At 33.9% G+C, this 14,835-nt stretch overlaps 1 protein-coding gene across 9 annotated transcripts in view; it reads right to left on the reverse strand.

Moving 5' to 3' along the window:
- DHX29 (DExH-box helicase 29) overlaps positions 1–14,835 on the reverse strand; it is a 48,699-nt gene that overhangs the window by 1,287 nt on the left and 32,577 nt on the right. For 6 of the 9 annotated variants that reach the window (XM_077117147.1, XM_077117146.1, XM_077117145.1 and 3 more), the window contains 8 exons: positions 13,263–13,391; positions 13,102–13,177; positions 12,120–12,344; positions 11,053–11,189; positions 10,534–10,627; positions 7,063–7,365; positions 5,027–5,158; positions 2,116–2,212 (listed from right to left, as the gene is read on the reverse strand). In XM_077117147.1, coding sequence (XP_076973262.1) covers positions 2,116–2,212; positions 5,027–5,158; positions 7,063–7,365; positions 10,534–10,627; positions 11,053–11,189; positions 12,120–12,344; positions 13,102–13,177; positions 13,263–13,391 — 1,193 coding nt within the window. Of the gene's footprint in view, positions 1–2,115; positions 2,213–5,026; positions 5,159–7,062; positions 7,366–9,980; positions 10,628–11,052; positions 11,190–12,119; positions 12,345–13,101; positions 13,178–13,262; positions 13,392–14,835 lie in introns of those variants that run through there. The other 3 variants (XR_013157971.1, XR_013157972.1, XM_077117149.1) reach the window with 3 other exon arrangements.

Genomic DNA, 14,835 nt, shown 5'->3' on the forward strand with positions numbered 1-14,835 from the left:
ACCCTGCAGAGGGAGTATGGTGCTAGTGATACCTTGATTTTGGACTTCTTGCCTTCAGAATTGTGAGAGAAAAAATTTCTGTTATTTTAAGCCACCTAGTTTGTGGTACTTTTTTACTGCAATCCTAGCAAACTAAGACAACTACCCTTAGTGTAGCTGTAATTATCAGGGTCGCAAAACTGAAATTACACATTTATATTAAATACCTCAATAGGAGATTGTCCTGGGTTATATCTTTTGCAATAAGAATTCTGACAACTGGGCCTGTCAATGAGGTTTTGAGGACTACAGTGGTACTAAAAAAAAAAAGAGGGGGCAGTTCTGGAAGAGGAACAATGACAGTCTTTTTAGAACCATAATTTTCAATTTGAGGAAGAGTAGCGAGTAAAAGAAAGCACAAGAGAAACTCCAGTTACTTCTTTGTCAAAAGCTAGGCATTCTATCACAACTTTCCTTATCATAAAGTTGAGAAAGAGGACACTAATATTCTTCATCCGAGCCCTCCCAAGCTATCTGAAGATAAATTCTCCATTCTCTTTATGACAAAGGGAAACACTGAAATAATTTTAAAATTAGTTTTGCTTAATTTAAAAGCTGAGGTTCAACCTGTTCTTTATATAATACAATTCTTTCTAAGGCTGGAGTAAGCCGAGTTGTAATGCCCAAAGTTACTGAAAAAAGAGCGCACACCTCTTAAAATGTCAAAACCTGGTTTAGGTTTCCAATAGTATAGCAACATTAACATAATTTAACACTTATGCATTCACATTCAGTTGTACAAATAAACATCAGTGTGAGGCTTCATGGTAGTAGGACTACATCAGTAGTTCTCCAACCTGCCTGACTATGAAAATTAACGGGATATTTGTTAAAAATACAATCATATTGAATCTACTCATCAATTCTTATTACTAAAAGCAGGATAACCATACTTAAGTGCTTCCTGCTGTGATGCAATTGGAAGAATACAGCACCACCTAGAAAATATTCTTCTTCTAAAAACATGGATCTAAATTTAACTATCAATTTGCAGGAAACTGAGGGACAGGGAACATGTTAAATCAAAGCATGAGCAAGTAACCATAATCCCACAATCCTATATGTGGGAAATTCTACCAGAAAAATGATGTAATTTATTAAAAATAATAAATTGTATTTTAAAAGGGAGACAGACGGTGGTTGTGGTGGCAGCAGCAAATGTTATAGATTAAAAAAGATTAAAAAATAATATGGTCACAGGCTTCTCTCCCACAGAGGAGATTCAGTACGTCTGGGATAGGTCTTTGGTCCTTGTACTTTCTACAACTGTCGGGATGATTCTGATGATTTGACTAATTTTGGGAAACACTATCAGGCTAATTGGAACTCAGGTGTCCATCACAGATTTCTGTATTTATTTTATACAGACTAATAGTTCTGCATTTGCAAGAACAGTAAAGAAAACATACTGGGATAAATCTCACAGAAAGTCCCTGAAGCCCCCCCCCCACCCTTTTTTTTTTTCCAGGCAAAGGATTTATTTTCAGGATGAAACAGAATGGCCTGGGCAGTGTTTCAAGAAAGAAAGGACTACCCTGAAGTGGTGGGGGATAGGGTTTTTATGGCTTGAGGGCAGGGAGTTGGGGGTAGGGGTTAGGTGGGTTTTCATTGGCCCTCATGCTCATTTAAAAAAGAAATTACTATATTACCAGTTTACTAGGATGTTAGTAAGTACAAAAGTTTATTATATTCAATCTTATCTTTTTTTCCAGTGAAATGGCCAGAAGTTTAGAAATGAAGTAAGTTTAGAAGAGGAAGGAGAAATTAAAAGGATCTTAAGTGGATCAATTAGCTTGTAAATAACTAAGAATGTCTATGAATTTTGGATTCAGCACAAAATAAATTTATAATTAAAACAAATTTTAATCACATGGAATTTAAGACACACATATGCTATAGTGTAATCCACTGATTAAAAAAAAAAAAATCACAATTTCCAGAATCTATTTTTTAGCTCATTCTCTTGGAAAGTTTTTCCACATACTAATATAATATGTATATCTCTATATATGTCTATTTATGTACACATACAGACACACATGTATCCTGTCTTGTACCTACATAACAAACACTTACTTTCAAGGGACATCTTGGGATTTTCAAGCTTTTTCCTTAACACAGAATCAATGAGAACTCTCAGCTGCTTAAAAATGACGGCTATCTTTACCGGAGCCTGTTGAAATGAAATGACAAATTGGACAAAGTTAATCCAGGAGAGCATGAATATGTTTAAATAAATCAAGGTAAGCATATGTACCTTACAATCTCCCTTAGCACATCTTGATTTTAATATAAAAGATAATAAGGGAAGGTACAGGCAAATTATTTCTGGTAGCTAAACTATGTAGACCTCTCAATTTCCTTATTAAGTACATATAAATTTGATATTTCTTCCCCAAATAAAGCAAAATTATTACTCCAAACATTATGTCTGTTTTCTTCTCTTAAACCTGTGGGAGCCAAGTCTGCATTTTTGGGGGAGGGATTTTTTAAAAAGTTTTATTGAAGTGTAATACAAACTAAAAAATTCACTTATAAAGTGTACAATTCCATTTTTAAAATAACATTTTTAGAGTTGTGCAACCATAACTGCAATGTAGTTTTAGAACATTTCCACCCTTCTCAAAATTTCCCTCATGCATATACTTTTAAAGACTACATTTAAAATTCAGCTTTCCAATATTAAACTCCCCCATCTGGAGAATTCCTGATATTCTTGCAAGCAGTGGGGACAACAAATTTAATTGGCTGAGCCCTCAATCTTGGGGCTTGCCCCTATGAAGCTATTCCTGCAAAGGATAGGCTAAGCCTACTTGATAATTATGCCTAAGAGTCACCCCCAGCGAGCCTCTTTTGTTGCTCAGATGTAGCCTCTCTCTCTAAGCCGACTTGGGAGGTGAACTTACTGCCCTATCCCCTACATGGGACATGACTCCAAGGGGTATAAATCTCCCTGGCAACATGGAATCTGACTCTTGGAGATGAGCTGGGGCCTGGCATCACCAGAATGAGATAGACTTGACAAAAAGGGAAAAGAAAGAAATGAGTCAAAATAAAGTCACAGTGGCTGAGAGAGTTGAGAGGTTACCCTGGAGGTTATTTTTGTGTATTACACAGATATCCCTTTTATGGTGTGTTGGAATGGCTAGAGGGAAGTACCTGAAACTGTTGAACTGTATTCCAGTAGCCTTGATTCCTCAAGAAGGCTGTATAACTATATAGCTTTTACAATGTGCAAATAGGCTGAGGTGATTATGGAAATCTAGTGTCCAATGCCCCTTTTATCCAGGGCATGGACAGATGAATAAAAAAAAAAAGATAAAAAATAATTAATGGGGGGGAGATAAAGGGTAAAACTGGGTAGAATGAAATACTGTGGGTCAATGAGAGGGAGGGGTAAGAGATATGGGATGTATGAGTTTTTTAAAAATTTTTTTGGAAGTGATGCAAATATTCTAAAAATGATCGTGGTGAAGAATATACAACCATGTGATGATACTGTGAGCCACTGATTATATATGGTTGGACTGTATGTGTGTGGATATTTCTCAATAAAAATATTTAAAAAAAAATCAGCTTTCCTGTTCTAGATATACAGTTACCATGATACAGCATAAAAGACTGTAGGAGAATTGACCAGTTTAAACTGGTCAGTGCTGATGGGGCTATAGAGAAAAAGATAAACTTACTTATTGCTGGAAGCATTAACCTGACAATATGTGTTAAAAGCTATGAAGTTGTTTGTGTCTTCTGACTCAGTAAATCTACTAATAAGAATCTTCCCTAGTGGAATGCTCATAGTAGGATTGTTATTTAAAATTATGAAGGCAAGCATTAATGCAAAGGTCAGGCAACTTATACCACATCAACACAACAGACTATTATGTGGCTATCAAAAATCTGTTTAAAACAGAAATGTGAAAAGAAATGGGACTGGGACAGGTAGGAAATTTTCCAGATTTTCTCCCATAGGTTCTCAACTAAGACACTGACTGATCTTATATTATTCCTTCTTCTGTGTTTTAAGGAAAACTGTTCTTTTTTTTAACTTTCCCTCCTCTTTTGAATATTAATAGGAATCCTCTCTCTCTGATATATATTTCTTTATTCACTAAGTATCTACCAATTTTCCATGCTTTATTATTTAAATTATACTTATCACCATAACAGTTTTCTGAAATTTACCAGATGGTGCAATTAAGCTCCACTTTAAAGTTTAAGGATGGGTGTTACACAATAATTTCATACGGGAATTCTGTTTTACATTTTTATTCAAAGCTGTTACTATACCACAATTTCTTCTAATTTGGAATATAGGAGTAGAATTATATTATAGTTGTCTTTTCTTTCTCACATAGTTCAAAGAACTGCAACATACCCAGGAAGCCATTTAACTCATTTCAGTCTTGTAATAACCCCAGTATATGACCACAACAGTTAATCCTACTTTCTACCCATGAATTTTATATTCTTAATATAGATCAGTATAATATCCTATAGGCAGGATAGTTGGTGCTTATATATAGTCTAGGGGGTACAACACAGTGAAGTGTATGATGAGTTTGGGGATCAGATGGTCTTAGATTTGAGTTTTGCTCTACCAAAAACAATCCATGTATCTAAGAAAGATATTTAACTTCTTCCTGAGTTTAAGTAAGTGCCTTAATCTGTAGAAACAAAAGTATGGAAATAATCTAACAAGATTTTTAGAGTATTACATTTGATCATCCATGTAACGAAACTATTGAAGCACCCACATATGGCAAGCTATAATTATTGATAACATTTTATAATAGCAATATAATTTGATTTTTAAATTTAACTGATTTAAAACCACATAGCCAATAAAAAACAAGGTGTTTTATTTTAAATCAAATTATAGGAAGTAATTATGCAAACTCTAGTAAAATTTTTAAAAGCTCTATCTCTTTTAAAGATAGATGTAGAAAATTTTTATGTAATAAAAAAAGTCAGTTGTACCGTGTACCTGAAAATAGATCCAGCCATCAACAGAAAGAAGTCGCTCCCGGTGCTGAACTTCTATATCACCACCAAAAAGTAAAACTGGAAAAGGGGTTATTAGGGTAGTTTCCCTCAAATATACTCTGGCATACCTTACCTGCATAGGAAGAAAGGGGGAGGGGGAACAACTTCATAGCCTAAAAATATAAAAATTTCATTTATCTCTTTCATGTAAGTATTTTTCTATAATTTGCTACTATATGTTTTAAGTCATAAGTTTTTATAATTTTCCAATTTTATATTCACTATCACTATTCATGCATTTATACTATTGAAAATATAAACATGGAACTGTACCACACAAAAAGTAAACTCAATTGTAAATGGACTACAATTAATAGTACAATTATAAAAATGTTCATTCATGAATTGTAACAAATGTACCACACTAATATAAGGGATTAATAATAGGGTGGTATATGGGAACTCTGTATTTTATGCTTTATTTTTGTGTAATTCTATAACTTCTTTAATTAAGAAACAAAGGGAAAAACGGAATTTCAAAATTAATTGTAAGGCTGAATTATATACCTTACTGAATATAGTTGAAGCTGTGAACAGGCAATTTTATGTTGTTAATTAATGCTAAAATAATATGATTAATATGAATCATAATATAAAATAATATTATGATTAAAGTTCATAGTTTTTGGTTTCTAGATCAATGTTCAGCTATGGTCATATATACCAGAGTTATTTCTCATGTTTTACAGTTAAGTTTGATGAATGCTGGGAGTTAAGTAAGCCAGTCTATGAAATTATGGATTGCTGTTAGTTTAAAGCTCAAGAAACATAATAGAGGTACTCTATTAGTAAAGAGAGTTAAGAAATATGTTCCAAAATGACATGGTCCCTTTTCTTCTCATACAGCATTAAAAATGGGTGAATATGGGCAGGCCACAGTGGCTCAACAGGCAGAGTTCTTGCCTGCCACGCTGGAGACCCGGGTTTGATTCCCAGTGCCTGCCCAATTCAAAAAAAAAAAAAGGAAAAAAAAAGGGTGAATATAAGAAAGATAACAAAAATAAAAATTACACAAAAGGGAAAAAAACCAACTTTTTTTTTTGCCATTTTGACTTTTACCGCAAGTTTAAAAACTAGGAAAATAGGGTGGCCATGCAGCTATGTTCCAAAAGGTTGACTGCTTTCATTGTAATCTATAAATATCTGCTATTAAATAATCTTAGGTGATATTGTGACTTAAGATGTTACCAAATTACACACAGTTCTACTACCCCATCTAATATTCCTTATTTAGAAATGGCACATACAATATGTCTTTTTCCCCTTTTGAAGCAGGCACGTATTAGAGAAATACTCAAGGAACTGGTATGTATTAACAACATGTATTTGATACAATTGTCTTTATTCCTAGTAGAAAAGATGATGATGATCAGAGTAGAAACATTACTATTTCCTCTTTTGTTATATGAAAGAGAAATAAACCTTTTTTTTGTTATGCTGGAGAATGAATCATGTCTCCACCAAAGGCATGTTCAGGTCCCAACCCTGGTCCTGTGCGCGTGACCTCTTTTGTAAACAGGGCCTCTGAAGGTGTTAGTTAAGGTGTGCCCAAACTGAATGAGGGTGGGCCTTAATCCAACATGGCTAAAGTCCTTATGAACAAAGGAAACTGGACAGAAAAAAAGAAGACATAGGAACTGCAAGAAGCTGGAAGTAAAGGAACCTGGAAGAGAAAGGAGAAGGCATTGCCATAGGATAAAAAACCAAGGACCATTGGCAGCAAGCCTCACAAAGCCAGTCTTTGGACTTCAAGCCAAAAACTATTAAGCCAACCCACTGTATGGTATTTGTATTAGTAGTCCAAGAAATTAAGCAGGTTATTTGAGAAACAATGTAGGTACTGATTACAAATATAAACAAAAATGAACAGCTTGATTTGAGAACAAATTATAATACCTATTGGGACATCCTCATCTGAGTTATGAATAACATCTAGAATAGGATCTGCATATTAGAATTAGAGAATGAGCACTTTACCTTTTCTTGGTATAGGAGCCATCCATAAGTTTGCAAATCTCGATTTACTGAGGAGGGATGTACTTGTGCTTTGCCTTGAGCCGTCTCTACCACACAAGCCAATTTTTCTGTAATATCTACTGATTTTGTATAGTTTATCTTCCCCACATTGTCATACAGTCCAGCAGCCAGTACGGCTTTAAGAAGGGCAATTTCTTGGAAGGAGAGGGTCTGTGAGGCTCTGTTTCCTTCCCAGCCATTAGAAGTTGTGGATGATGAAAATCCTGCTGCCTTGACCAACTTTATTAACTCTTGTTTTACATCCTATATTGGTTTTTATGTTAAAAAGAAAACAAAATGATTAAAATCAGAAATTGTCAAATAAATTTGTAATTATGTTAATATTCCCTATAAAAACTGACAGGATGCTTAATTATTATTTAGTTAGCTATGGCCTAAATTAAATTAAAGTTATGTATTAAATAGTCTGTACTCCCCTGCCCACCCTAAGATTTAGTTGTTAAAAACGTAAGAATGTCTAAAATGTGAGAGCAGTCAAATGTGCTGGAATATATTTGCATTCACTTATCTACTACAATAGAAACTCTCCTTTCTTTTGACATTTTTACTCTAATAAAAACAGTAACTGAGAGAACAACAATGAAGGAAAATTACTGAGGAATCTTGATCCTATACTGTAACTACCTTCTTTCTTTACCTCTGGAAATTAAAGTTATAGATTGAAATCTCTTTCTACTTTCAGTAGTGCCAATCAGCTAAAATACTACAGGAAACATGAGCATTAATTAATCCAAGTAAACAGGACACAAGTGATTAAAAGGTGATGTTTATAATAGGATATCCTTTCAGTTGTAGGGACTTTGAAATTCAGGGGAGGAAAGACCAAACAGAAAGTGATATACCACAGGGTGGGTGAGAACATCTAAAACTTTGATGAAGAAAAGGCTCATAGAAGGGATGGGAGGAAATTTAAGAGTTGCAAGGGAGTAGAGAGGAAACAAGGCTAGTGTTTGTGAGCCTTCTAGATCTTGAATCCCTGTCAGTTGGCCCAGACATGGCTATTTCTTTAGCCCTTTAACTGTTTTGAGAAGGACAAAGTTCATTCCATTTAAAGACATTCCTGTTATTAGTCTCAGCAGTTATCATTTTTTTCTTTAATTTTAAATTCTTTATTTTTTTATTTAAAGAGAAGGAGGAATATAACAGAGAAGATAGGATTTAACAAATAGTATGACTGTTGAATCATTATATTGATATTTCTGTTGGTCTCCAGTATCTTGGAGCAGCTAGAAGAAAAAAACAAAATATCATGGAACTGTAACCCATATGAAACTTTAAAATCTGCTCTATAATTATTTGTTAAAATGTACTTGGAAATGTATTGCTTTTTTTATATATATATTTCACAATAAAAAAGAATTAAAAAATAAAAAATAATATTAAAAGCCTTAAAAAAATTCTTTAGTCCTAAAGGCTGAGGATTATAGGAGTCAAATGTTTTATATTTGCATATTTGTTCTGGTAAATATACCATCAAAGATGTTTCAAAATGGAGCCTGCCCATGACAAAAAAAAAGATGTTTCAAAGCTAATGTTGGCATTAGCTTAATATGTTATACAAGCATAAAGGCTAAAGACACTAAAGAAATGACATTATCATATAAGTAGAAGCATGGCTCACATGTAATATTTATTGCCTACCTTTGGTTCTAAAACTTTGAAAGAAAGTTAACTTCTTTGATATAAGCATGGTATCTAAGATATTCTTTCATTATCACTTGCAGGATTATATGTAATGTTTATGATGTATATTAACTTGTTACCTGCCCTAGAAGTTATTTATTTATTTTTTTGCATGGGCAGGCACTGGGAACTGAACCTGGGTCTCTCGCATGGCAGGTGAGAACTCTGCCTGCTGAGCCACCATGGCTCACCCTGCCCCAGAAGTTATTTTAAATCACAAAAAGTAGTGCGTCAAATTATATGGGAAAAATACCTTTTAACCTCTTCAAATATGAGCACAGAGTAGGGGAATTACGTGAGAGACACATTAAGTTTATAAAATTAATATTTTTATAGCGTGTCTGTACTAAATACAATTTCCTTTTAAATAAATACCGATAAACATACCAAACACCAATTAAAAAAAAAAATTGTGTTTGTGGATGAGCCCTGCCTTTTACAACCACTTGTTTTTATATTTTATCACTTCTACTCTCTTTCCTCTCATAGATAAATCCTGTCCTGGCCTATAATCAAAATCTGAGTGATGAGCAAAGCCATCAGGTTTTCCTTCCTAACAGTATACTAATAAACTTGGCCACAATCAGCCACATAGTAGGATGTCTTGGATACCTTTTCATAAACCAGGTCATACCAGTGCAACTAAGTAGCTGGCTAATATTTAGGAAAATATAAAAATATTATTAAAAGGAACCAAGGCTCTTTGGGAAAATGACTGATTTCAAGCATGGAACATAAAACATACAAGATAAGCCTGAACATCTTGTCAAAGTTATCAGAGACTGCTGGAGTTTATATGAAAAGGACTCAGGAACCAATTTGAAGGGGCTACTACTGGCCAAAGAGGGGGACAATTTGAATATCAAAAAATTAACATCCACATCCAGAATGTAGGAAACTCTGAAGGAAAATTTACCTAGTTTCTTCAGAAGATAAATAGCAAGTAGGATAAAAACAGGAGAAATGGGTAATTATAGATTAAAAGAGACTTAAAAGACATAGCAACCAAATTCAAAATGTGGAGCTTGTTTGGATACTGATTTGAGCAAACTGGCTATAAAAAAGCCTTATGAAATAGTTGGGATATTTGAATACTGACTGTATATTTGATGACATTTAGGAATTCTTTTATTTTTAAGCATAATGTTAAAGAAAAAGAATCCTTATTTTTCAGAGATAAATAGTGATCTGATGCTTGGTATTTGCTTCAAAATAATCTAGAGGGCAGAGAGTAGAATAAGGGGAGTTTTGTTGATAATTATAGAAGTGGGTAAGGGATACATGAGGATTCATTATAATATTCTCTCTATAGTTATGTATGTTTGAAATTTTCCATAATAATTAAAAAAAAAAATAACTGACTCTCAGAGTTGAGAACTATAAATTATTCTCCTTCAATTTTTTTAGTGATGAGTAACTGAGACTTAAAAAAGTAAATTAACCTGAGCCATTAGACAATTACCCTAATTTTCAAGCTGGTCATGAACACTGCTTTTTATCAGTTCCTGAATACATTATGATTGCTGAATACTAGTTTTAATTACTGTGCAATACACAAAGGTTACTTGGTGGGATAAATAACAAAACATAAGATTACAAATTCATTAATTCAGCAAATGTTTATCAAACCCTTACTATGTGTCAAACACTGTTCTAGGCATTCCTTTCTCCAAAATAAACCTATTAGTCAACCATATAACCCTGAATCAGAGTTGTATTAAGACCTACCTCTAGGGTTAACAGTGATGTTCTATTAAGAAAGTTCCTCCGGCAGTACACCATTTCAGAACGATAGCCTCCTTCTTGCTGAGCTTTTTTCCATCTAGGTAAATAAAACGGACAATGTTTAACATGTTTTCATTCCAAACTCTCTTTTACAGAGGTATTAATCAAAGTAAGCTTTAATTAAATTACAAATCATTTAAAAAGTAGAGAGATCTAACAATTATATATAAGAATTTCAATAAAAATACAGATTTTTTTTCTATTTATGTACAGCAGTAAATTGTTACTTCAAATATGAGGTAGTACATGTAGAATAGTATAAAGTAAATTATTTTTAAATTTTAGGAGCAATTATAAAAATATGAACCTCTAAAATTATTAAGTAACTGTACCTTGACAGAAAAAAATAACTAAAGATAAATTCAAATCTTAGATGTATACTAATAAAAGTCAAAGACAGCTTTTAAAAAGTAAATAATCTCAGGCCATTGACTTTTGCAAACACCTGGGTAATTTCTTTACCCTAGATATGCATTGTAGATCGTTAGGTGGTCTGAATCTGCCATAGCCAAAGCTGATTTTGCAAGATCTGCTTCATCTTTTCGACCGATTGGTGTGGTGAAAGGAGACTTCTCCGTCATCACTGCAGCTAGTGTTGCCTATCCATGAATAACCAAACAATTTATCATAAACAAGGTATATATATTGAAAACTGATTTGAAAAAAAAGCAAAATATAAAACAATCATATTATAAATTGCATGTTTCTTCTGTTCAACATTTTAACATGTTTTACAATAGCCAACTTGTATTTTCACTTGTAAGCTATTACTTTTAGTTTCACTTTGAAATTTTTTTTATATATCACTTTTACATCATCTATGAGAGGTAAGGAGGCTCAATAATATCACCAGAACTGGAGATATCACCACAAAACAGAACGTCTGTGTAAGTGATTTACAATCTGTCATAGTTAAGAGGCAAATCCCAGAATCACAATTCACATATCTTGACACCTAGCCTGCTTAACCTCCATTTCCTGCAATGCTTTCTAAAAATAATTCAGACTACATAAGAATTTATTAGTTGCTGCTGATGTTGTTATAGCTTTTCAGATGCATGGAATGTATAAATTCTGAGATAACTGAGAAAACAGAACTGTTGGCAGTTGCTGGCTTAGAAAGATAACCAAGAAAAAGGAAAGGACGAAATTCTGATATCACTTTTAGAAGTCTATAGTGTTCAAAGCTTCCTAAGAATCTAAATATTCTACATATTCACTACATATCTAAATAAACAAATATCAAATGAGTTGTTTGATAGCAAAAGTCTAGACAAGCCATACTCACAATGTAGCACCTGCATTACATTTAAGTAGATACATGAATATATTTTATGTATATAAATATAAAAAGTTGAATTATATTAAAAACTCTTATCAAGCATTCAGGTCCCTGGATTTTAATGTTAGTCTAGACAGTCCTTTCGGGTAAAATAATTAAATGAATAAAAGCTAAAAATTGTTTACAGACTTGATAATTCTCCACTCAAAATGATATTTAAATGAAGCAGCAGCAGTGTCTGACTTACCACTGGGTCAAGGCAGCCAAATATGGCACCAAAAATAAGCATCTTGCCAATCTTGACATTCACAGGCAAAACTGCAAGATGTTGGCCCAATGGAGTCAGTTTAGGCTCATTTAGTTCACAAGCTCCAATTTTTCGGAGTAAATTCATTGCATTGCTGATCACTTGAAGCTGAGGAGGATCTAAGGCTTTCGAGAGGAATTCTTCAGGAGAACCAAGATTACATTTCTGTAAGATTGAAAAGGAGTGATAAATTGGTTTGTAATCAGAAAGAATTATCACAGCCACAAAAAGATGGTCAAATTGTAACTAAATCTGAGTTTAGTAAAGTTTTGAGTCAAGGATAAATGACTCAAATGGGTGAGCAAGGCTATCTTACTCATTTTCTTATAACTGGAGGGAGAGCATTAGGGTCTATGTTGTGTGCTGGGGTATGGTGAGGGTTGGAGCACAAGGATGAGATTTTCCAGTCCTCATTTTAGTTTCTTTCTGCATCCTTGATTCTGATAGTCAAAACCCTAAAAACCGAAGGAGATATTAAATCTTTCAGTCTAGAGTCCTTGGGTCTAGGTTAGAATTTCTCAGTTCAGCTTTATCAGCGTTTTTCAGCCAGATAATTCTCTCATCTAGGAAGCTGTCGTATGCACTGTAGTATGTTTAGCAGTATCTCTGGCCTCTACTAGATAGCAGTCTCCCAGTTTTAACAGCCAAAAATGTCTCCAGACATTGCCAATGTGGTGGGTAAAATCACCCCCAGTTGTGTATGTTCTTGGTTATGAGGCTGAATTTTAATCTACAAAGTGTGTGTTTGGCAGATTCAAAGCACAGTGGGTCTCCTTATAAAGACTATGGGCCACACATTAAAGAACAGTGAGCATACTAGAAAACCTAGAGCAACACAACATAAGATAATTTTAGGTCTCTATTTTTTTCCTAGAAAGGGAGTGAAGAATAAAAAACTCATCTGAGTTCCCTAGGGGATTACCATGATATGAAGACACAATTCCTCCAAAGGTACACGCAAGATTTCAGGAACAGAATAGTCCATAAAGCCTTCAAATCTGAAAAAAAAAAATTGCTAAATACACATCAGAAATATCTCACAGTCCAAATTCTGATTTTAAGTTTTTAGTGCTATTGCCATACCTTTCTCTTGTGTACATTCGGAAGCAGAAGCCATCTCTGACCCGCCCGGCTCTCCCCTGGCGCTGCAGAGCACTAGCTTTACTGACAAACGTCTCAACCAAAGAACTCATCTGACTGCTTTCATGGTACCTAAGGAAATATTTTAAGGGAGAATATGAAGATAATTGACTTAAAAATGTAAAATGCTGGAAATATTAAATTTCCAAAATTAAACTTAATATAGGCTTAAAAAAAAAGTACATTATTATGGACCAACATTTCCTAAACCATCTTCCATCAACTAATTTAGGAAACACTGCATATTATTAAGTTAAAAGCTCTGAGAACCCTACAAGAAATAAATCTATTTAACCATTTCCTAAACTTATCTAACCACAGAAATTTTCTAATTTTGGTGGAATAGTTATTAATTATGCAAGAAGAGTTTTTTGAACTAGCTTAAGAAATGCTAGTCTGAGTATTACAACTTAATGTACCTTTCATGAGATACAGGTGAACCCTGAAAATGGTTCCTTTAAAGGTGAAATTCTAAGATTTGAGGGTTTATTTTCTACTGAATAGTCATACTCTTGTGTCAAATGTTGCCAAAGTTTCCTAACATTAGGGGATTGTATATAGATTACAATATACTACTAAAGTTGGTCCTCCTATTTATGCAATTTAAACATTAAGAGTGGCAAGCATTTATTTTTTATTGTAAAAAATAACATATATACAAAAAAGCAATAAATTTCAAAGCACACCATAACAATTAGTTATAGAATAGGTTTCAGACTTTGGTATGGGTTATAGTTTCACAGTTTTAGGTTTTTCCTTCTAGCTGCTCCAAGACACTGGAGACTAAAAGAAGTATCGATATGATTCAGCAGTCATACTCATTTGTAAAATCCTATCTTCTCTGTTACAACTCTACTTTCTCCTCTGATCTCTCTCCCCAATCTTTAGGGATATCTGGACTATACCCATTCTAAATTTTTCATGTTGGAACAAGCTGTTGATAATATGGGATGGAACTAGTGATGTTCTGGAGAGGCTGGACCCTCTGGGTTTCAGGACTTATCTGGCCTAGAAACCTGTCAGGAGACTGTAGGTTTCTGAAAAGTAATCCTAGTGCATGGAACCTTTGCAGAATCTCAGACAGAGCCCAAGGTATTCTTTAGGGCTGTCAGGAGTGGTTTTGATTGAGGTTTGATAAACTATGGTAAATAACAATATCTAGCTGAAACTTACATAAGCATAACCTCCAGAATAGCCTCTCGACTCTATTTGAACTCTGTCAGTCACTGATACCTTATTTTGTTACAATTCTTTACCCCCTTTTGGTCAGGAAAGTATTACCGATTCCACGGTGCCAGGGCCAGGCTTATCCCTGGGAGTCATAACCCACACTGCCAGGGAGACTTTCACCCCCGGATGTCATGTCCCATGTAAGGGGGAGGGTAGTAGTAAGCATTTATTAAGTAGTAATCATTTTGTGGAAGAGTCAGTTAAATTTACGTATTATTTACCAGTTCTTATGGCAGGTACTTTCAATCATGAAATTTTAATTTTTTCCATTAACATATGAGGAAAC

Source organism: Tamandua tetradactyla, chromosome 9, assembly GCF_023851605.1.
Source record: "Tamandua tetradactyla isolate mTamTet1 chromosome 9, mTamTet1.pri, whole genome shotgun sequence".
In the NCBI taxonomy this organism is placed as follows: Eukaryota; Metazoa; Chordata; class Mammalia; order Pilosa; family Myrmecophagidae; genus Tamandua; species Tamandua tetradactyla.